The following is a 24,147-nucleotide window of genomic DNA, read 5'->3' as shown; positions in this document are numbered from 1 at the left end:
ACACGTGTACATGCCATTTATAGAAATGATTATTTTTAGGATTATTCAATTATGATATTATTAGATATATCAAGAAAACCCTAACGTGCCATTTGCTTGTAATCGGTGACATTTCTATGACAATGATTCCAGAAATATAATACAGACCACATTGACCATGTCATCTCTCCAATTGTGATTTAATTATTTAAATAATATATTGTTGGGAACACATATTTACGTAATTGATTTATTACAGAACTGCTCATGAGTAAGTGCTACTAAGGTTTGCTTTGCCTAACAGTGATACTAACTAAATGATGTAACATGTATGTGAATAAATTTAAATGTATCAGAATAAAACACTAATACAAATGAATGCTTCTATTAATATCACGCTGTTGCCTTGTTTGCTACGAATTTTAACATAAAATTTCACAAAATGTAGGATCAAACTGTGGTTTAGTTGGGTCCGTTCGTTTGTGCGATCGCACGTGCATTCGTACGTCACCTCGTCATTGTCTGATTAATAACTTAAGAAGGAATCAACATATTGTATGTAACGTGGCAGGGACATAACCCTCAGCAGATAAATGACCCTTACATATGTCTAGCTCTGAAGGTCTAAAAGAGTTCGACCAAGCATTAGCGACCGCTTTGATCATCAGTCCTAGGAGATGATTAGAATGTTGGTTACGACTAGTTAATACCCTCTCCCGCTAATGTTTTTATTAAAAACGTCAGTTTTAAAACTTTATTTGTTAAGATCAAGTCTCAAAATATTCCATTTTTCTGACTGAAGTTTCTTTATGTTTGAATCTTTTTAGAACACCGGCAAAGTAAGTTAAGATACAGAGTTGATATTGTGACGGGCTTTATAACTATGTTACCTTCTCACCTTAGATTTTCCTTTCTTATAAATTATGGCACTACAGTTTGGTCTTCACCTTTCTTAAATAAGCGTCACACTTCTTTGGTGAATTCTAAAAATCTAGTTGAGCTGTCTAAGTTTGAAAATATACATTTCAGCAATACTGATGGTACTTTATATAACTTCAAATTGTCCCGATAATTCATGTATCATTTATCACATACCCGTGCCGACTTTGCGCCTCCGTAAAAACGGTAATGCATTTTTTGATTTGATGTCATTTGCGTTATACAAACTTAGTGTGAAGACGCGCTAAATGTTAGTACTACACTATAAGCGCGCCATTAAAAATATTTTTTTCACTTTAAACACTCTTTATTTTGGATATGTGATAAATAGAATATTATAGTCGTGTAATTACAATACTTAATTTATTGAACACTTTGAATAAAATAATATTATGCTTGCAAGAGGCTCGCATAATATAACTTTATTCAACTCGTTCAATAAATTCAGTATTGAATTTACACTCATTCAATATCCTCTATTTATTGATATTCTTATTTTAAGACATTAACAAGTTTCGCTTAAATGTGTGCTTTGCTTTATGGAGATTTATTTGTACATATAGCTAAAATAGATTGTATAATTATTAGGTAACCATGTTTTAAGCCTGAAAACTGAAAAGTCAGTCATGGTGATGGTTTCTCATTACATTTATAATTTATATCGACGGGTAACATTAAATCAAAACCTTAAAGATTGAAATTAAACATAATAATGAACTAATCGAAAATCGCTGAAACCAGGTTTGTGAAAATACTATAATATCTCTTGAGAAAAATTTCTTAGTTGACAAGAAGTACATGAAAATGTTAATTGTTTACTTAAATTTCTGTAAACAATATATTCTTATGTTTTTTTACAATTAATGATAGCATTTACATAACCTATTCTTTTAATGTAGGTTTTGTTTATTGTTATTTTCACATATTCCATATAAACATATTTAAGAACAGCGCCAAGAAATGTAAATATTTATTAATATTTCGTCTTTTTTCTCGTTTTTTTTAAGTTCTTTTGCTATATGTTATTTTATAATAGAACATGGGTATGATATGTATTATTTTATTACAGCGGAACATGTAATACCAAGATAAACCCATGCTCCGTAGACCCGTGCGAGCACGGCACGTGTTACAACAACAGTCATTTCTACAAAACATGTGATTGTTATCCAGGATTTACGGGCATTTATTGTAATACAAGTATAGGTATGTATTTCTTCTGTTATATAGATCTTATTCATATAAACTGACTCATAGTTTCTTTACAAAAAAAGAAGCAAAGATTACATCACAATTTGCTTTCAACATACTTAATTTCATTATATATCTAGTAATACTTTGTGTTTAATCATAGGTAACTTTAAAACAATATAATGAATATATTAGTGTAAATATTTCTTTTGACAAACTTTCTATATTTATCTTTACACATGCGCACGCACACACGCACATGCGCATACAAAGGCTTTAACTTTGTTAGCAAGTGTCACATGAGTTTATGTGATACCTATGGAATATTAAGTTTTATTGTGTTATACATTTACATGTGCTACACTAGATAGATAATATTAAAATGAAAGGTTTTGGTTTGTTTTGAAATGATAATTGGACAGTCCGAAAAGATGTACCGTCAATGACTAGGCAAAATCCATAATTATACCTTAGTTTGTTGCTATGCTTTAGAGACTGATTGAACCTCATTGAGCACGTAGACCAAATGAATTTACTATGTAAATTTACATATGCATTTCATTATAGATGACTGTAGTCCAAACTTTTGTGAGAATGGAGCCACGTGTATAGATGGCGTTAACTCGTTCACTTGTAACTGTGCCGACGGTTACCATGGACACTACTGCCAATTCAGAAAAGCCTGTAAGTAAAGTCTGTTGATGATGTTTGTCCAATATTACAATACAAAACAGACGGTAAATTTTACTAAATTCTTTTAAATTTTTTTTAAGTTTACTGCTTCTTTCTCATTTAGTAAAGTAAACAATGTTGATAAAGTTTATTTCACAGTAATAGCAGAAAAGACATTGTATACAAAAATATGTTTTCTGGACACAAATTACAACTAAATGTGTTTATATTCATATATCTTAACATCATATTTAATGAACAGGCGACAAAAAGTGTGGAAGCCCGGATGAACAATTCTGTAACACGTGTAACGATGACAACACGGACACGTGTTTAAATGTCAACGATGATTTCCAGTGTCAATGTCTTGACGGTTACGCAGGAAGGTCATGCGAGGTAATTCCATTGTTTGTAACAACAAAAGTAATATTTCAAGTTTAAGTTTAATAAGAAAATTAATATTACTTAGTAGTTTTTGTACATGTACTTAATTTCTTTTGCGACAATATCCTGTCGGAACACTGAAGTCAACCGAACAAGCAGATTATTGAAATACTAGTAAATTGCAAAGCAACAGGAACTGTCACCACTTGATAAATATTTGTTGTTTTTAGATTGAGACTTCAATATGTAAAAGTTACCCATGCAAACACGGCGGCAACTGCACATCCAACAACGCAACTTCTTTCTCGTGCTCTTGTATCCAGCCGTGGACAGGAAGATTCTGTGACCAGTTACCAAACAGATGTCCGAATGGGAACATGTGTTTTAATGGAGGCACGTGTTATAGTACGACGTCAGGATATAGATGCAAGTATGTCATTTTGTTATTTATTTCAATGATGAATAATCAAAATAATCTTCAAATTTAAAGACAAAGATACATGTTTTACGATATTTAAATTTAATTTTCTTAAATTTCCTAAATCATAAAGTGTACAGTAGTTTTTATTTGCTGAATGTTGTTTTCGGACGACTTTTTAGTAAATAAGCACAATTTTTGAGTTCTCTTTTACATAACAACTAAAGAATGTCTCTTTAATCGTCTTCACCTCTTGGGTACTATACTAGAACTTGTCCGTTATTTAGCATAACTTAGTTTTTATGGTTTCCGATAGTTTGCCCTTGTTCATTGGTTTTGATTCGTTGAAAAGAGCTCTGATCTTATATATAGCAAATTCATGTATTTAATTCACCACCCCCCCCCCCCTGTTCTTATTTTGTGTCCGTTGGTATATTTAGGTATACAAGAGATTTGATCGATTTTGTATTGTTTAGAAAAACATTGCTATCTTGTAAGAAACATCCATCTCTTTTTTTTCTTCAGATGTCCAGATCACTATATTGGTGATGATTGTTCCGTAACTTACGACTTATGTGCACGTGCCAACCCGTGCAGTGGTAACGAAAGTACCTGCTCGTTCGAAAATGGCAATTTCGCATGCGATTGTCAAACAGGTTAATGCATTACTGTACATTCTTAATAACAAGAGTAACATTTTCCAGGTAGTTTTCTTGTTTTGGTCTCGAGACAACCAAGAGGGTGAGACAGTTTGCTTTACTTGCTTATTGCTCAAGGAACAATGCACACATGACCTACTGTCTGTCTGCATGTAATGCGTTGTGTTTATCTTTATCGGAATTAATTTTATTTGCGTCATTTGGATTTTAATGTGCTCAAGACAGTAAGCTCATATAAAAGCATAGTTTATTTAGAGATTGCCAGAGTAGCTTAAGTCAATATAAAACAAAATAGTAAAATAATCCCTGGTCTAGCAAATGTCGAATTATGTTTGATTAAAAAAACTGACTGAGCCGGAAGTAAACCAAGCAAAGGGCTTTACGCGGTGGAAAGATGTTTATATTAAAGGTATATGCCTGCACAGAATTGCAGCATTAAAATAGAGAAAATAATAATCCTCAAAGAAAGTCCAAAACGGCAAAATTGAATATGTAACATAGGTTTGATTGAGCCTGTCAACCGTCAAGTGCAAACTACCGCCTACGCCCCCTAGCACCGGCTTAAGCAGAATTCAACATTTAAATATGAAATGGCAAAATTTTGAATTTAAATTAAGAAACATTTGCAGATGTGTTCATACGGAGGTTATCATGGAACCTTCAATTTGACACAGTAGTGTCATTCTATAAAAAGCGGCGTATGGTCCCAAATTAAAAGAATGAGTGTGCAAAAATGGGCGAAACTAAATAAAATGGAATTTCGAAAAAGGGTTCTGAGGTTATGAAGTCTGCATATGACAGACAAGACGTCAAAGGCAAATATAAATAGCATGCAACATATCCTAAGGGTGATTATACAATATTCAAGTAGGAATACTAAGTCAAGTATATTTTATTATTAAAGAAGATAGTGTTATTTGTTTTATGACACAATTTATCATCACTTTATGCAGATGTTTATGTTACAGGATACAGCGGCAACTTTTGTGAGAACGTGCTTCCCACATGTTCTGATAATGTCTGTAAGAACGGAGCCACGTGCACTAACACGGGAAATGGTGTAACTTGTGACTGTGCTGACGGTAAATTTTATAGTTTATTTTAATATATAAGAAACAATGAAAACATATACTTAAAATCAAATATCGTTTTTTTTTCTTCAGTAGAAAATTTGACTTTGTAATGTTTTCAAATTTAAGAATACTGGAAACATACATTCTGAAAAGTAATTCATTTGTATATTTTTAGAAATACAAGACGATTGTTTTGTTTTGACTTTGAAACTTGTGTTTAAAGTGTAATATTAAGCTTGCATAAGTGTTTTCATAATTCATATATTATACGTTTTGTTATGTTGTGATATTATTGTATCATATAGGTTATACTGGTGAGACATGTGACTCTATGACAGGAAGTTGTTCACCAAATCCTTGTGGATCAAATCGTCAATGTCTGAGCAACAATGCTGGTGGATATACGTGCGTCTGTGCTAGTGGTTATAGTGGAGAATCCTGTGACAAACGTAACAGTTTATCTATATTTGCATCTGCTATTGCTTCAACCCACATATTAAGTTTTATTTTGGTTGGTATCTAAATTCTATTGAGTTCCCTCGAGATCAATGAAAGCAAAAACAAATTGTTGAAGATGGTAGGCCCGGTTTTATAAAGCCTTTACATCAGATACATGTATAATGCAGAGTGCGACGTCTTACACCCCCCCCCCCCAGCACCACCTCAAGCGGTATTCAATTCTCTGTATGATACTGAATTACTAAAAAGGATGTAACTTAAAATACTTTATTTAAAACTTAAAATGTTTGATCCTCAATGACAACAAACAAATGTAACTTTAAATACTTTATTTAAAGAAAGAATCTAATTTCTTCACATTCTGTTATGTAGAATCTATGTATCTATTAACATATTAAAACTAGGCACACCAACAATCTAATAATAAGTTGGCTGTGAAAACAAAACCAATTGCAACGCAAGAAATGCATGAAAAGTTCATAGTGATAATGTTTGTAATTATTGAAATATAACATGCATATATTTATTATTATATATTTCAGTGGTAGGAGATGCATTTGACTATGTTATAACACCACAACTACTATGTCGTACCGAGGCATCGTTAGCAATGTTTGGTGACGGACAAACTGACATCAATTCATTGTCGATATCTTTCTGGGCCAGGTACAAGGCGGTACATGGAGACGGTGTCATTATGAAAATATATGGATCAAGAACAGGGTAAAATATACTTTCCTTGCACATTTTCTTTTACCCCTATCTATCTATATGTTTTCTTACTTTATGTCTTGTAATTCAATTCGGAATAATTTAGTTTATTCGAATTTATTTTAGTTCGATTGTGTTGGAAACTATTAACGTTTTGAAACTCTCTAGAATCCGTTCAAGGAACTCGCCAGTACTAAGAAATGGTACTTTATTTTGGTTGCATTTTATATTCTGTTGTGTACGTAAAATAATGACATGTTAATCACAAATTGTTTTAGCATATAGCCACGATAACATACATTTAGTTTTTAAACAGTAATTCTATGAAACCAAAAATTGTTTGCCTTGAAAACAAGGAATAAGGACTTTCTTCCATGCTTTATAACACATTCTATAATAGGTAGCTCATTTTTACTTTCTTTGCTACATTTCTTAAAACCATCTTGGCAATTTCCAGTTTGTTTATTTCAGTCTTATTTATAACCAGGTGTGCTAATGCCAATGCACACATTCTGTACATGTAGAAAATGCACACGCAAACACTTAGTTTTTGGCTTTCAAAATTTTATTTGCCACTTTTGTAACTTTTTTGTTTCTTTCAATTCCTGTCACAGTATATAAACGGATAAGCTAACACCTTAAGCTAGTGTAAACTGTCTTCTGATATTAAGTCACTTCCTTTAGGGGACAATATTAAGAATGATCGAATACAAACATGATATGGTTTATTTTTTACCAAATCTTATATTTATTGTATGTTTACAGTGGCGAGATGATACCGTCGTCACCTGACGTCAAACTGACGTTCTACACGGAGGAGTTAGAATTATATGAAACTGACAGTGTAACAAGGAGGAAACGAGAAACACGGGTACAAATAACATATAACAACATTTAATCCTGTTTATAAGTCATAACATTCTTTAGCCATAAGTCAATGTAATGTCTTGTTATAATTTTTATAATTATAATGCTCATTTGAAAGGCCGTTTTTCATTGGATAATCGTGGCATTTATATTATCTATATGCATGTACACTTCTGCTGTAAATTTATGAAATATTTTGTATATTATAAAAAAAGAAGTTATGCAGCAATATGCAGTCGAAGTTTTACCTGTTATTTAGTGGTGTGTATAGATTGGTTTGTTTTTATAACACCCGTTTGTATAAGGCCATATAACATATCACAATTACTATAGTTATATAATTTGTGTTTACCAGTATATCCGTACGATAATCAAGTATATTACTAGTTAATGAAAGTCAAGTTTAATTTATATCTTTAATAATGGTCACAAAAAATGCATCCTAGTCTTTACTATTTTACCATATCATTGATATATCAGAAGAAAACGCAGGTCTCAAATGATAGTGCAATTTTGTATATATTTTTATTCTTCATTTCAAATTTTCACAAAATGAAATGTTTTACACATAAATCATAGACTTTTAATTTGGTTTTTGAATGATATATTTTTCTCAGGAAGACATCTTGAAATGCCATGTGCCTGGTTGTAAATATTAACATATTTATTAATTTGAAATTATTTTAAAGGAAGTCTACACATTAGGTCTGTTTTCTGAACATCTTGCAAAGTCATGTATCTGGTTATTAATATAAAGCTATTAATTTTATTTTAGACATTGTCGTATGGGAAGTCAGTCGCAGACGGATATTGGCACCATTTCTTAATAGTTTGGTCGGCTTCATCTGAAGAAATATTTCTTTACATTGACGGACAGTATGAGGACTCGAGCTTCTTTTCACGGAACCTACCCACTGGAAATGTGTAAGTTTTTTTGTGTGTTTGTGATGTTGCCATAACAACAAGCTTATAAAGGTGTTTGTGTACATGTATTAAGTTGTGAGCGCAATGGCCAGGTATCGTACTGGTGCTTAGCTTGTATGAATTGTGGCATTTCTATAGAAACTATGTCTGTGTCGTGGAAACTCTGATATTGATCATTTTAAACAGGCATTTCACATTTCACGTCATGATTAAAGTCATTTTACTGAATAATTAAATGACCTGTTTTATATGTTGATTTAGAAGCTGTTTTGAACATGACTTTAAAATTTTGTTGCAGACTCACATTTTTACGTTTCCTTTCTTATATCATTTTTAGAGAACTTAGTATTTGATGAATAATTAACGATTTAAAGGTTATCAAGTTGATTTTTCGTAAATACAAGATAATACAAATTGAAGTACATGTACATTATTTTGTAATTTTATCTATTTCAAACTTATTAACATCATTAGGCGCCATTTGTGAAATCAAATTGTACATGTAATTAAGAGCTCACTACGCAAAAAATCATTTTGATCTTAATCAACTTATTCAAAGTTTTTCTTTCTATTGATATTTAACTTCATTTTAATAGTGTATGCATTTAGTTAATTACATTAACTAGGTAAAAAATATTAGGTAATTTCTTTTGAAGTTTTTACTAATCAATTTCATGATAACGAATAACAGTGGTTATAAGTTTATTAATAGTTTTACCAATAAATTGAAAATATATAGAATTCTTTTTTGTTTACAAAAATGTATACGTTTTACTTTTTCAAATTTTAGACAGGTTATCATAACTTATATGTCCCTTATATAAAAGGTTGTTTGTATAAAAGACAACTCCGGTGATATTGCAAATAAAATTTATATATGCCATATAGCCTATTAAGAATCTTTATAACAAATTTGTAATACTGCAAAACCTTTTTTATTTGGGAAAAATGAAATTAATTCATAAATTGACTGCAGCCGTGTTTATAGATTGTACAAATATCACGGTTATCCAATGAAAAACGACGTTACAAATATGCAGTATTATAAATTTTGATATACACTACATACAATTGTTGACAAAGTCTTCCCTTTTTCAAAATAGTATGGTATAATAATGACTAATTATGACGTTAACATTAGCGAATTCATTTTGGACAGACCTGATTATTTAAACTTTTGGACTATTAACACATTCATACATATAAATTACATCACCCTCCATCCACTCTTCTATCTAACCCTTCTTTTATTTTTATATAAATCTATATGAAACTGGTATTTCAGCAACGGAGTAACTGTGTAAGTTAAAAATATATTAGAATGTTTTATATATCGATATAGCTTGCTAGTATTCTATTCAGTTGCATGCCCTGTAGATAGTATAGTCACATGTATTCAGTATAATAGACGTATATTATGTGTGTATTTAGTTATAAACCTATCTTTATCCAGAAACTAGTTTACCTAATGATACTTATTAAGGCACGTTAGTAACTGGTGATATTTTTGTAATGATCTGACAAAATAATTCGGTTCAGCTAACATTTTGGTCGATTGGTGTCCCGTGTTAACAGAAGACGTCAAAGTAAACTGGTGTCAACGAAATATATATTTTTTCCCATCCATTAGTTTGACCAATACGTGATAGTGTAGTCTGCACTACATTAAACATGAAAATTTCCGTTAGTTCAAAAATATTTTATTCAGAATATTTGTACTTTTGTAAGTAACAACATTACAAAAGTTACAGATTTCGGTCGAAGCAAGATTCTATAGAAGCCATTATCAAACAATAACAATCTTCAATGTCAGAGGTGGTTGTAATTAACAAGTTACCAGAAAGTAAACACATCTGATAATGCAAGATGCAAGAAAAGAAATAATAATTCATAACATTTAGGGCAAAGAAAGTTTACAAATACAAAGAATTCCCGTTGGTCGACATTGTTTATTAAATTAGAGAAAATGGAATCCTCAACAAACGCCCAAAACGACAAATTTGAGAATGTTGGCTCGGTCTGATTGTGCCTGTTCATGGACAGTAATGGAACGTGTGTTGCATTGCAGGCTAATTACTCATACATATTTTATGTAAATGAATGACGAACACAGTTTTACCATATATATGTTTCATTTATGTGAACTTTAAACATGACAATGATTTATGTATGTTATCTGACAAAATACTTGCAACTGCACTGGATGGTTACAATATGTCAAGAATGATCGATAACAGTTCTACATATAACTTCAAACCCATGCATGTATATCAATTTTTATGAGAATATATGTTTATGATGTTGACAGTTTTACGTGTTGAGTGGTCATGATAATCCTGGTCACGGCACCAAAACGACCGTTTTCGCCAGGTATAATGGAGTAACAAAATGCAGAACTTTTACATATTTAATTCTACATAAGTGTACAAACGTCTACTCTAGCCGACTCCCAATTTCGAACTGCCGACCAGTATTTATCATCACAACTCAACACATAAAACTGTCAACAGAAAAACATTCCATTTTGTAGCATTTCAAAACTCCATTCTATATTTTCTAACACTTCTTTACAAAGCATTTACTTACAGACTTTAACTTGTAAGTTGTTTTCATTTCATCATCATTTTAAATGATAAAATTTCATTAGTTCTGTGTTTTTGTTTGTTTCATACTTAAAATTCATCTATTACTTACTTTTGGAATAGTTTTAGTTTAAGAAAATATTGTTCATTATGAAGAAAAAACGTTATTGAATTTAAGAATAATCTGTGCTATAATGCATTTGTATAAAAATGGAATGAATGTTTAGTATATCTAACACATATATATGTCTATTCTTATTTCAGTGGTTTTCTTGTGTTTGGGGACTTTGACGAACAAGACGGGTTTACTGTTCCAGATAATAGTTTCGAAGGTCTTGTTAACCGTCTATATGTTGTGAGCACAGACCTTACTGATCTTCTTCCTCAGCTGTACTCCAGGTTAACAGATGTTAACATTATTTTTGAATTTCTTGACTTGCGAAAGTCGGGTGGATCTGCTGGTGCACGGCTGTTCACCGGTTAAAGCTTCATTGTCTTTATGTAGAGGTTGATTGTGTACTGGAATGTTAAATAGGACAGTATACGGTTGATGATGAACATTATATTTTGCATTAGTTTACTTTCAAACTTATACATTTTTTCTGACTAATGTGTACATGAACAGTTGGCCATGATAATCATTTTCCTTCAACAAACGAATATTTCTTCTGTACACACCTGCAGTGTTTGATTTTATTTATATAAGTTAATGGTGTAAATCATTATTTTACCCTACAGATCTTACACACCTCCGCAAAATGCTGTCATCTTGATCCAGGAAAGAACTACGTTACTGCTTTATTCTGTGACCTACAACAGCGAGCTTAGTTTAAATAGTAATAAATGCTTGCCATCTGACAACACTTGTAAAGGAATTGATGAACGTAAGTGTACATATAATCTTATAGCACTGAATTCATGAAATGAACGTTTCTTAGTTGAATAAGGAAGAAAGCTTTCCTTGCATTCGGAATTCGATTAAATACTAAACATTGAGTATAAATTACCACTTCAATTAAAACCATTGCATACATTTGCTATCTAGTAAATAAATTAGCTACAATTAGTCACAATTTAAGCGCATGACCAAAGCCTAAGATTGAACTAGATTTATATATAAGTCGTCAGCGGTATCGAGTATGGCACTTTAAATTGAAATGAAAAATTATAATATCAAAGGGCATTGGTGGGCTTCATTTATTCTGTTAATTTCATTAAGTTTTTTTGATTTGTTCTGCATTTAGGTGCCAGTGCACCGACAATCAACAGTTGCCCGGGAGACACGTTTGTTGTTAGGGCACGATGGGTAAATTTCAACTGGACAGAACCGGTCTTTTCAGGATCATTTCCATCTATTACAAATGCTGGAGGTAGTGTTTTATTTTTTATAAAAATTTGAATTATCATATGACTGATTTGAAACCATTCCAAACTTTCCATACATTGCATAAAGATGGTTATGCATCAGAAAATCTTAAAAAGGCATTTACATTTTAATTGATTGATCAATAATGTTAAGTGTTTACATGTACTTCAAACAAAAGAAAGCATCAAAACGGCATAATTTCTTTCTTTCCAAAGATAAGTCAAAAGTTGTTTTTTATATAGCGTATGCAGCCAGAACATGTGATCTATTCATCTTTTTTTAGTTCCGTCTTTCCGTCTTCCAGGGAAAGCATTTAAAAGGAAATAATTTATCAGTTGGTGTTTAACAATGCATATTTATAGTACAACGACTATTTATCACTTTTCATAATCCTTTTAACAATTTACTCTCATATATCGTATATACAGGATCTAGATATGATTACGGTGTACATGGTATAAGTTATGCCAATCTAGACGGGGAGGGTGATGCCGCAGTGTGTACCTTTAGACTCTTCTATAGTGGTAAGACAAACATTATACTAGTTTACATTGTCACTTGGTATTGTACGCCCTGATTAGTAGTTGCACAGATACTTATACTCTATCGAACATTTATATAATGCGTATATCATGCTTTACGTTTTGAACTGTCTATAATTGTAAGACTTCAGAATGGTTGAATTTTAAAACAAAAAATTATATCCTGGTCATACAGCACGAATGTACAGAATGATTTAAATTTGTATTTGTTAAATGGAGTGTTTATTAGATAGAGTGATAATTTGACACTTCTAATCTGAAAGAACACAGAATTTGATAGTTAAATTATTACGAAAGCCTTATTGATATAGACTTACAAGAAGTTAATCAAGACTCAAAGTACTGATCATCTTTATTCAATTCAAAGGGCCTTTGAAATGTTAATTTTTTTGGGACAGTCAGGTCGGTTTTAAAACAGTTGAATATTTATATTCTTGGCTAAGGAAATTGTTTTTAAAGTATATGCACCATTAACTATGAGTATTTATACGCAGTTTTGATATATGCTTCTTACATTAGATGTTGGTTGTGGAAGTATTGACGGAACTAACGCAAACTGTAACAACGATTTAGGACCTGGAGTTACTGCATGCACGGAAGATTGCTCTAGCAATAATTTGCTTCCCGGTAACCAGCCGTTATATCTTACATGTAGTATGTACGGAATGTGGGACGAGGCGGTGAAATATACGGATTATATCTATCCAACATGTTCAGGTATGAAAATGAAGCGCTTGCAGTGAAGTTAAAATATCTGTTAAAAATTCTTCCATTAAATAGATTAATTAATATCCTAATTCGTGATGAATTATAGTTTTTTATATCCTTAATAAAAAATTCTATAAACCGATGATTGTTTACTAGCCCAAAACATATTAATTCAATATTTCATTTGCCATGTGCAATAGAATTCCGTATGTTGTAATTGATTGTATCTTTTTGAAGTTAGAAATATATTCTTATATTCTAAAGCGGAAAAAACTATCTATAACATGGCATTCGTTGTAGGGCAAATTCCACAAATCTAAGCAATTGAAGGGAATTGTTAAAGTTATCACTAAGTTACATACATTTATGTACATGTTTGATTGTTACAAGATATATCATATTTTTCTCTCTTTTGTTATAAAGCAACAACGAGCATGACCCAACGCGTTTCTCTCAGTTTGACAGCAATGTCTAGTTTAGGAACATGTGACAGTACCATTATCTCGCAATATAGTGTTGCTGTCCGCAACAAATTTGTGCTCCTTAACAACCAACAAGCACAAAACAACAAGCTATGTTCCAATGACTGCATCGATGTCATGATTCCAGCGTTCACATGCGACGGAAACAACATACGTGTTTCCATCAACTTTGGATTAACAAGGTGTTTTATTTTTCCATGTATCTTTCATATTACTTTACTTCAAGATTAAGGAATGCGATGCATATAATATAAATCCAAATCATTCTATATATGTCAGCTTGTAAGCGATTAATACATAACATTTATTGTAATAGAACATGGTATTAAATAAACACGTATATACTTAGAACATAACCTATCTTTCATTGGCTTGGGCACATTGTGAATAAGCACCGCAAATGTTAGTGGGATATGCAAACATGATTATTTGGAAACTAAGCATACATGTTTGTACCAACGCTTTTATTTCTGCATCAAAAATTAGATTCTATAATTTAAATTCTGTAGCTACAATACAATACAATTAAAGGACATACATTTTTTATGATTATAGAAATAAAAAAAAACTTCTGTGGAGAAAACAGACAAATATGGTAATAAGTAAATTTTTACACTAATGGTTCGCGACATTTCTGAAAATATGTCATCATTTTTATTGTTATATGCGAATACTGACATTCTTAACTTTACTCTTATCGTATCTTATAATCAATGAACATCTGGATATAACAATTCTTCTCTAAAGGAAAAGAATTAAAATAAATACAAACTGAATAGTGAACAGTACAGACCATGACCAGTTAACACGGATGTTCTGACTGATCTTGGTCTGCACTGGCCGCATGGATAGAATCAGTTCTCACCACCAAGCTGAGGGCTACCCTATAACAATACAAGTATAAATTGTAAATTATTTTAGTTCTTTCATGACGTACGAAGGATCAAGTGTCACGACTGAGGAGTTACTCAAGATTGCCGTCGGGGACTTCAAGGCGTTTGATTATGTCCAAACTAATCTGGTATTTGTTTTAATTGTTAATAATAAACAGATACATTTCATTTAGTTACTTGATATATGTTTGTGTAGCTTGTGTTTGATTGCCGATTTGACTTTTCTTTGATTGAAATTATCGTGAACTTTTGAATTTGACAATTCAAGACAAAAATTGCAGTAAAGTTTAGTTTATGTGATTCTTAGCGGATTTTTTGGATCGATGTTTAAATTTAAGGTAAGAATGTTATCGTATTAGGCCTACATTCTGTTGTATCTTTTATCCGAGTCGAAAGAAAAAATGGCCGCCAATTACAAATTCTAAGTGTCAGGGGCGGAGGAATTTGTTTTCAAGAATTATTTCTTTGAACAAAAATTCCCCTTTTTAACGAAATTCGCTATTTAGAAGTAGATTATTTTGTTATTTTGACAGTTATTATGTGTTACATGATAAATAGAAAAACATGCTACTGTCTTTTGATATTAATTTTATCGGCAAGCCTCGCCCTTTCTAGCCCATATCAGCCTCGCCTGATAAAATTGATATCAAAAGACAGTAGCATGTTATTCTCTATATACCCCGGTATCATATAAAATCTCATGTTATATCATATCACTATTATATAATAAAAATAATGTCATAGTCTATCACATTCTATCATGTACCATATAATATATATTGTCTTTGATTTATTGGCGATATAAAAGGAATACTGCATGACGTATATTGCTCGGATAGGTAAATTATATCGAACAAAATGAATGTGTTCAGTTGTATTCTGGCGAGTACATGAGGCATACAACGAACCAGAACCTAATTACTCATTTAACTTTTCTTTTATTGCTTACCTTGGCTTAAACTTCATACTCTTATTTGAGAGTATAATAAGGGGTAACTGTTTCACTACCAAGCACTGAGAATAGTCGTGTTATCTTGTTCTATTTACAGTTCTTGTTTCGGAAAAAAATTCAGTTAAAATGATGCTGTGTGGTCTATATACATTTGTGAACAGACCCAATTTCCTATTTATCGTAATAAATCTTTGAGACTTTTTGTTTTGGTTTGTTACGTAGTGATATTGGTAGTTGTCACTCCAGATCACGGCAGCAAGCACATTGAATTAACCAGAGCACAGTTGAGCCACTGCATTGTTTCTGGCCAAGCTTGCGAGCAGTTTACCAGTACTGGTTCCTTTTGAATAGTGTGCAAGAACAAAGGTACAGTACGAATAATCATAGAAAGGATTTAATGATCAATCACAAGGAAAGTGACCTGCATTGTCCGAGAATCTAATCAGGGTCGCCCGATTTACAGTCCAACGGCTGACCGGACGGTGCTTCATTTTGTTATAACATATTTTCCATATTTAAATACAGGTATAAAGTAAATATAATTGTTTGAAACTGCTTAGAGTTACATATGTATCAACATTTTTTTCTTTGCTTCAGACCATATCACCAGATCTTTCAACCCTTGTTCTAACAACAACACCAGAATGTGTTGCTGGTTATATGGTTAAAGAAGATAAATGCGGTATGTACATTTTAATATGTATTATGTTATAATATATCGGGGCTCCGAAATACCAACAGATCTAGCTTGTTGTTTGTATACAAAAATGCAATACTTGTACCATTTTGATGATGGTGATAATTTTAATGTTACAGTAGGTTCTGTGTTGATGAAGAATTTGTTTTGGACATGTGTTATTTAAATACGGATTGTAAAAAAATACTGGTTGTAAGAAAAAGGAATATCAGCGTATAATTTTCAACACCGCCTGCAAGGGTATGGCTGAAATATAGCAAGTTCAGTCGCGAGACACTGAGGTCGAAATATATGTTTGCCTTACCAATTTCGATGATACACATAGTTAAACCTGCGAACAAAGATCATACAAGGAATAGTCCGAACATGGTCTTTGTATAGAGGTTATTTTATTTTTAATCAATGAAGGTTTGTCGAACAGTGGCCTTTATTTACACGGTGATCTTTATAGAGATGCTCTTTAATACAGAACATTTACACATTTTAGTACTTTTGAATAAGATAAGAACTGTGGGAAGTGTTTTCTGGTATGAGAATGATTACACGAGATTTAAACAAGAGTATGTCGACTTGGAGTGTTTTAAGAGCATTTGCCCACCTGTACTTATGGTGACTGCATTCCGAGTATTTTCGTATATTCAATATGTGTGATATTAGGAACACAGTGGTACCTATAAAATCTTGTGAATGAACATTCTTTTATATGAAATACTTATATTTTACAGTTTCATGTGGACAAGGAACGTTTTATAATTCTTCCACGAAAGCATGTGAAAGATGCCCAGTTGGTACATACCGCAGCGATATCTCAAACCTTGTTTCTACTTGCACCTCGTGCTTCACGAGTCAAACCACACCGGATAAAGGCGCCAGGGAGCAGACGTACTGCATACGTGAGAACTGGTTCTTTTTCAAACATTTTATAAAAAAAGAGAAAAATTCTTACAACTACTTGTCACTTCATAGACTAATAATGCTAAAATCACTGTCTCAAAGCAGATAGAAAAGAACAAATTGGATAGTCATATAGTTTAGATTAAATACAGATTATCAATTAAACACAGCCACGTGAACATTTGTTACGTGATTTTCGAATTCAGTGTTTTCTTAAATTTAGTGTTTCATCATAAGAAAAGGTGGTGTGGTATAAAGAGAGTAGCGCCTTGTCCAAATATTTATTTATTTGCTGTATAGCCGTCAATTAGAATTCAGTATTGTACTCATTTTTATAACCTCGTGTTATACTAAAATCTCATAGGGACATGTATTAACGAGAGGTTTGTCATATATTTATGATTAAGTTAATACCGTTTTGTATCTTACAGAAAGATGTCTCCCTGGGAATTATTATGCATTCCCACCCAATACAAACCTTAATATTAACCAAGGCACGTGTGACCTTTGTGGGCAGGGATATTACCAGGAATCTCTTGGTTCCATCAGTTGTAAAGCTTGTCCAGTTGAACTGACCACAGATGGACAGGGTTCCACTGGGTCAAGTAGTTGTGTCAGTAAGTAATAATATGTGTTTTCTAACAACTTGAAGTATAAATTTGTTACTTGTATTTTTTAAATAGATAAAATGAAATATTTATGTGTTTAAGTCCCCTAAAAGCCGACGATTTCATCTCTGATAAACTTAATATTTAGCTAAAAAACTGAAAATAATTGTTTGATGTTTTTTTTCTGTAATTTTACAGGTCCTGGGAGTTTGACTACAACCACAACGGAATCCTCTGTTCGTCAGTATAGTTTATAAATATTTCGATCAATGTATTTTCCTAAATTAAACGGCTAGTTTGCCCAGTGTCATGTATATATATTTTAGGTGTGCAATTGTATAATGTATATAATTAATTCAGTTGACATAAATAAAATAATATGACGCGTGACCCAGTTAATCATTTGGAACTCTCCTTTTATTTCTTCATTTAGACCTCACAGCTCCCGTGGAGATTATATACGTCACACAATTTTCCAATTATTGTCACTATTTCTCCTTCGAGCATTTACAGTATAAAGTTGTTGATATAATGGTGATTTGCATAAGGACTTTTCTGATATCATAATTAATTTTAGAAAAATGTTTAATCAAGATTCAAAATTTTATAAATATTTCCTCCGCCGTGACAATTTCCACTGTGTTGATAGCATGCGTTGATAAACCGATTGACAGGAAGTACATTATTCCATGTCACATAGAGGTTTGCACTAATTGACAAGCGTTTGTTTTATAGCTGATACGGGTGCAGCAACAGAGGAAACCGGTTTGAGTGTTGGTGTAATAGTGGCTGTCGTGTTAGGAGTGTTGCTAGGTCTAACTATCATCATACTGATTGTGTGCTTCTGCTGCTGTAAAGAATTATGTAAGCACTTAAATGAACCAGTTCACATTTATTTATATATTTTTACGAGATAACACCACGATCCCAGCATTGAAACAATACAATTTATGTTTATGTTATTTTACCATTTTTATTCTTCAAATGTCCATCGTCGGATATCCACGGTTGATTAATATGTAATATAACTGATAAATGTAAAAAGTTCGGCCGTTGGTATCCGACGGTGCAAAGGGCTGGCATCTCATAACTGTTTGATTAATGCATAAGTACTTTATTTATTTTATACTTGCATACTTACGTCGCATTAACATAGTAGAGGTAAATATTTTCTAGCTTTACTGGTAGATGAAGGACCCTGCGTAGCACCACGGGCGTCCCGTAAGCTACCTTGATAGCTTTCTCATAAAAATTCCAATGTCGCTGGCAGGAATTGAACCTACAGCGGTGAGGGTCAAGTGGTCTTATACACCCGGCCAAGGACGTTTCTTTATGTATTTTAAGTAGTTATTTCATTAATAAACACAAGCTTTAAACAAACACTTCACAATAAGTTCCACATACTTTTGTAAGAACGAGACTGTCATGCTCTAAGTTTGCTGGGATTTTTTATGCCGCGTGTTAGAGCTACAGTGTAGCATAATCAGATTTATATATGTAGTCAGTAAAAGAGCATCACACATCTGAATGAATAAAGTATTTTATTGTTGTCGTCGGTAAGTCATTCCACTTATACAGTCTGCATACAGTATAAATTTGTAACTGTATGAAAAAATAACACTTAAATTATATACATATATATATTCGTGTAGTGCCGTGCTTATCCAAGAAGAAACAAGTGGTAGCACCAACACAGAAGGACGGATACTATGCTAAGAAGTACGAAATTTTTATCTTTTATTTAAGAACTATATAATTATAAACTTTATTAGTGTTATAACTAGCATACAACTTTTAGTATAAGTATTTCCCTTCTACTGAAAATATAACTACAGAAATATTTATTCTCTTGAATGGTTTTCTTCCGGTACTTTTAAATTTTACACAACACCTATGTAGCTTTAGTGAAGTCTTACAGAATTTACAAGGTGCATTTAGAATCCCTATTTTTTCTTTCATTGAAAAATTGAAATATTTATGTATATTGCCTGTCAGCATGTGCGAATCTTTTTATTTAGTATTGTTGACTAATTTAATTTTGTAAATACGTATTAAAATTTTAACCGGCTTAGTATTTTAAATTACTTTTTTTAAAAACAGTCGATTTACTAGATGTTATTATTAGTGTTTGAAATTATGTTTTGCCTAGTAGAATTCCAGTATTTCATATGAATAATAGCACATTTACTTTGGTAAATCGCCTTATTGCTTAGCGTTTTTTAGTAAACCGTTTCGATCTATTTTATTCAGTAAAACTTACAAATAAACACTAACCTAAGATCTTTTGATTAAGTTATAAAATGCACATCTATCACGGCCAACAACATTTTAGCTAAAAGTTTTAATCAATATTTGAACTTTAGTTCTAATGTGTGTGACTATAGCCTTTCTATTTTGAGAAATTTTATTGCTAAGGCAATATTCCTGCTTGTTATTTATGTACCTACTATATAATTTGATAAAAAAAGCTGTATCAATCAATATTGGCTAATAATATATCATTTGTCTTGTATTTAATTAAGAAATATAAAAAAATGTTGTATAGTGAGTTGAAAATTTGAAGAGTTGAAAAATTGAAAAAAACGGGTATTATAACTTATAAAACTCACTGAATTATTTCAACATCTTAACATCTTAATTATAAAGATTACATGTTTTGTCTAGGTATGGTGACCATAACATGCAATTTGTAAGTTATAACCTGCAAGATATTCGGGAGAAGAAAGGCAAGCCTATGGACAGGGTTCCTTTCGTTGAGCCTCCGCTCTCGGATGAAACTGGGTCAGTTAAGACTGATATCTCTGTGCACGTGCCAGTCTTCAATGAGAAAATGAACGGAAAGTAAGTTAAAATATACACTTCTGTCACTAGATATTTATAATATATTTAGTATTAGTATACATAGATATGAATGATTATTATATTTTTTTCTGATAAATATTCTATTAGTCATTTAATTAACAATTATAAATGTGTGTAATTACATATACGTACAAATAAATATATATATAAGATCTAAGCAATGCGGAGATCTTTGGATGTCCATAACTTTTCCAGTGATCTGCTTTAATATTGTATGATAAAACGTGCTTTTATCAAGCTCCCTCTGTTTTTTTCAGGGTGAAAAGAAAGTCCATGTATGTTTCTAATGGTGGACAAAACTTGAGCGTCTCCCTACCTAGATCGTCTTCCCGTACACCACGTGATCCAGTTATGACGTCATCGCCTCGCGAGACACAGTATGATAACGTATATGAGGACTACGTGTATGCAATATTGATTTTGCCTTTAATATCAAAGCGACTATAAAAAAGAATAATTTAGATGACTCATGTATTATATCATTCATGCTAATGCTTTCTTTTCTCTTCCTGTTTGCTTGATGAATTGTCTTTATATCATATGTTCTACTTGAGCTCTGACTTTTGAAAAGTTTATTTCAGGAAAAATAACAATATTTTTTTAAAGCAACGATTAATTTGAAACATTACGAACACTACATTAATTATACTGAAAACAGAAAAATAAATATAAGCATTACTGCAAATTGATTAGAATACATGTAAGTTAGCATGATTATTATTTCTAAAGTAAGAAAAAAGTTATTACTCGGTTTTCCTTACAAATTAAAATATTTTTACCAATATTTTCTAGGGTCCCTTACTTCCTTCGTGTTTTGGTATTCAATTTAGATGTGAAGTTGTAGTCTTTTCTCTCCTAAGAAATTATATTTTTATGAAAATCCACTGTGTATATTTAAAATATGTTTGTTTTTTTACCAGAGAAATTCACTTTTAGCATCCTTCTTACATATATTTATACAATCTCAAGGTCATTATTTATATTATGGTTTAAAAGATAACATATGTCAATTATATAATTATATCGTAAATCCTATAAATCAACACGTTTGCATTCCAGTCTTAAACATATGAGCATTAAAGATAACAAGATGTGCATACAAAAAAAAATAGTATGAAAATAAAATATTGATGTAAGTTAAACTAATTGAGTCATATACTGATATTGTATCACATTACAGTAAACCCAAACCAAAACGACGCAGGAAGAAGCAACAGAAGGACCGTTCTTCTTCAGAAAGAAGATCTCGCCGTCACCATGACGACGAGTATGCCGAAGAAATCAATGTACATGTAAGAGGTCCACTGCCCAAAGCTCTGGCACCAATGCCACAGCGTCTGGTTTCCAAACCACCAGATGATGTTATATTAAGACCGTCCTCTGCCCTTGAACAACCTAGAGTTATGGTAATTAAATTAACCTCATATTTTATGTACGACAAAACATGCTTATAATATTGGAATATTATATGACTTGGTACATCTATTATTGGCATTCGGTATTAAGACATGTTATTCGCTGGGTTTTTGTCTTAATTGCTACTTGAAAGATTGTTTTACAAAAAACCTTTATAAGTGAAGTTTATTTTGAAATATCTTTCAATGCGATATGACAATTATTTTTCATGATGATTATTTTGCTTCTTTCTGTAGGTTGAACCGTCACATTATGAGGACTTTCTTGATAGTTCTCCTACCAGACAACACCATCAAAAACACCATCATTCCTCCAGGTCACGTGATAAGGATCACGTAAAGAAACGGAAAAGACCGAAGAGTTACGATAACAGCTTTGAGGAGACACAGCCGCAACAGTATTCCGGAGGATATTATGACGAAGAACAACCGCCGTTTAATATACGGAGAATTGAAGTTGAGTCAGACGAAGATTTACGATAGTCGACGAATATTTACGATATTCGACGAAGATTGACGTAATTTACGATATGTGACGACAGATTTTGAAATCTAAGTAAAATAGATAACAGAAAGCACATTATCTTAATGAACAAATCATACCTTGCGGCGTTAGGTGGTAGATCTATTTGATATAGTCAGAAAGAATTGTGTGAGAGGACGTATTATAAAGTGATTGTCATGAATGATGTATTAACTTATGTATAAAGAACTATTTAACAATAAAACCTTTTATTACCCTTCCAGATTTGTTCCGCCTTTTTGATTGGATATTGATCACCCGAAAGAAATTGATATAACCGAGCCAGACGGGTAATATACACACTAAATTTCCCCGTTTGGTACCCAACGTTGTAAACAACATGCGCTGAGGTGATGCGCGTACGGTTCGATTTTACGCGGTGTAAATTCCGATTTAAAAGCACTTTTTAACTGTCAAATGATCAATATTTACCAAAGTAGAGTAATGATACATATTACCATCAGTATCGAAAACAAATATGACCTTGTGAAAGCTTGATATTAATTACAAAAAAGTGCGTTCAATAGACTACTCCTTTTCTCTTATTTACTTTCGTAAGGTACGGGAAAAATACGTCATGTATTTATGTGACGTCATGTTGTGACGAAGAGGTATCCTAAAGGGAATCTTATTTCGACGTTTCATTTGAAGCAGCAATGATTTTTTAAAAAAATCGTCTAAACTCGGCAGGGTAGGGTAATAAAATTATTATTTTGGTTTTGGAGTGATATATGTGCATATATTACCTGCCAAGATAAAATATCACCCTCGCCTAACGGCTCGGGTGATATAAAATCTTAACAGGTAATATATCCACATATATCACTCCAAAACCAAAATAACATATAATAGATGTAGATTTTATTAGATTTTTTGTTTGAAAAATACTCGTACATATATAATTACATGTATATAAAATAAAAAATAGTATAAACCATAAATATTGGATGATATATAAAAAGTAAGGACATATTTTATCACCTTGTAAAAGAAACTACGGTAAATGCATTATATGTTTTAATATTCTGTCTTTTTTATGAGTTTATTGTATTTAATTTTAGATATTACTTATTATTTTTTATCCCTTGGTTTTGTACAAAAATATACCTTTTAGTGCTGATAAGGTTGTTAGATAAACCAGGCGTTGCTAATGGTAACTGACATGGCTATTAAGCCCACAGCTGTTATACTTTCAAACTTTCCATACCTGGCTTCTTCAGATATCATACATATAGTAAAATAACATGCTTTGAATAAATACTGTTTGTGTTAACAATAATAAAACATATGTTCATTAAAATGTACATATTACCTGATATATGCATGTATAAAAGGACACTTGACACA

The 24,147-nt window shown here is 31.8% G+C and overlaps 1 protein-coding gene across 1 annotated transcript in view; it reads left to right on the top strand.

Annotated features, from left to right (window-relative positions):
• The window catches only part of LOC132720327 (uncharacterized), a 28,741-nt gene extending 5,736 nt beyond the window's left edge, over positions 1 to 23,005 (top strand). Inside the window, exons 6-33 of the mRNA XM_060704453.1 lie at positions 1,988 to 2,124; positions 2,677 to 2,793; positions 3,044 to 3,177; positions 3,396 to 3,595; positions 4,109 to 4,239; positions 5,211 to 5,324; positions 5,621 to 5,764; positions 6,317 to 6,497; positions 7,251 to 7,356; positions 8,128 to 8,276; positions 9,562 to 9,576; positions 11,123 to 11,257; positions 11,597 to 11,742; positions 12,103 to 12,228; positions 12,653 to 12,748; positions 13,286 to 13,483; positions 13,898 to 14,138; positions 14,878 to 14,977; positions 16,399 to 16,483; positions 17,224 to 17,391; positions 17,824 to 18,009; positions 18,199 to 18,240; positions 18,736 to 18,864; positions 19,653 to 19,719; positions 20,665 to 20,841; positions 21,120 to 21,266; positions 22,043 to 22,268; positions 22,515 to 23,005. Coding sequence (XP_060560436.1) covers positions 1,988 to 2,124; positions 2,677 to 2,793; positions 3,044 to 3,177; positions 3,396 to 3,595; positions 4,109 to 4,239; positions 5,211 to 5,324; positions 5,621 to 5,764; positions 6,317 to 6,497; positions 7,251 to 7,356; positions 8,128 to 8,276; positions 9,562 to 9,576; positions 11,123 to 11,257; positions 11,597 to 11,742; positions 12,103 to 12,228; positions 12,653 to 12,748; positions 13,286 to 13,483; positions 13,898 to 14,138; positions 14,878 to 14,977; positions 16,399 to 16,483; positions 17,224 to 17,391; positions 17,824 to 18,009; positions 18,199 to 18,240; positions 18,736 to 18,864; positions 19,653 to 19,719; positions 20,665 to 20,841; positions 21,120 to 21,266; positions 22,043 to 22,268; positions 22,515 to 22,760 — 3,943 coding nt within the window. The 3' untranslated portion in view covers positions 22,761 to 23,005. The remainder of the gene's footprint in view (positions 1 to 1,987; positions 2,125 to 2,676; positions 2,794 to 3,043; positions 3,178 to 3,395; positions 3,596 to 4,108; positions 4,240 to 5,210; positions 5,325 to 5,620; positions 5,765 to 6,316; positions 6,498 to 7,250; positions 7,357 to 8,127; positions 8,277 to 9,561; positions 9,577 to 11,122; positions 11,258 to 11,596; positions 11,743 to 12,102; positions 12,229 to 12,652; positions 12,749 to 13,285; positions 13,484 to 13,897; positions 14,139 to 14,877; positions 14,978 to 16,398; positions 16,484 to 17,223; positions 17,392 to 17,823; positions 18,010 to 18,198; positions 18,241 to 18,735; positions 18,865 to 19,652; positions 19,720 to 20,664; positions 20,842 to 21,119; positions 21,267 to 22,042; positions 22,269 to 22,514) is intronic.
• Positions 23,006 to 24,147: the final 1,142 nt, after the last annotated feature.

Source organism: Ruditapes philippinarum, unplaced genomic scaffold (assembly GCF_026571515.1).
Source record: "Ruditapes philippinarum isolate M1 unplaced genomic scaffold, ASM2657151v2 ctg5899_1_1_1_1, whole genome shotgun sequence".
Classification (NCBI taxonomy): domain Eukaryota; kingdom Metazoa; phylum Mollusca; class Bivalvia; order Venerida; family Veneridae; genus Ruditapes; species Ruditapes philippinarum.
Note: the sequence above shows the minus strand (reverse complement) of the source record. Positions and strands in the feature narration are given on the sequence as shown.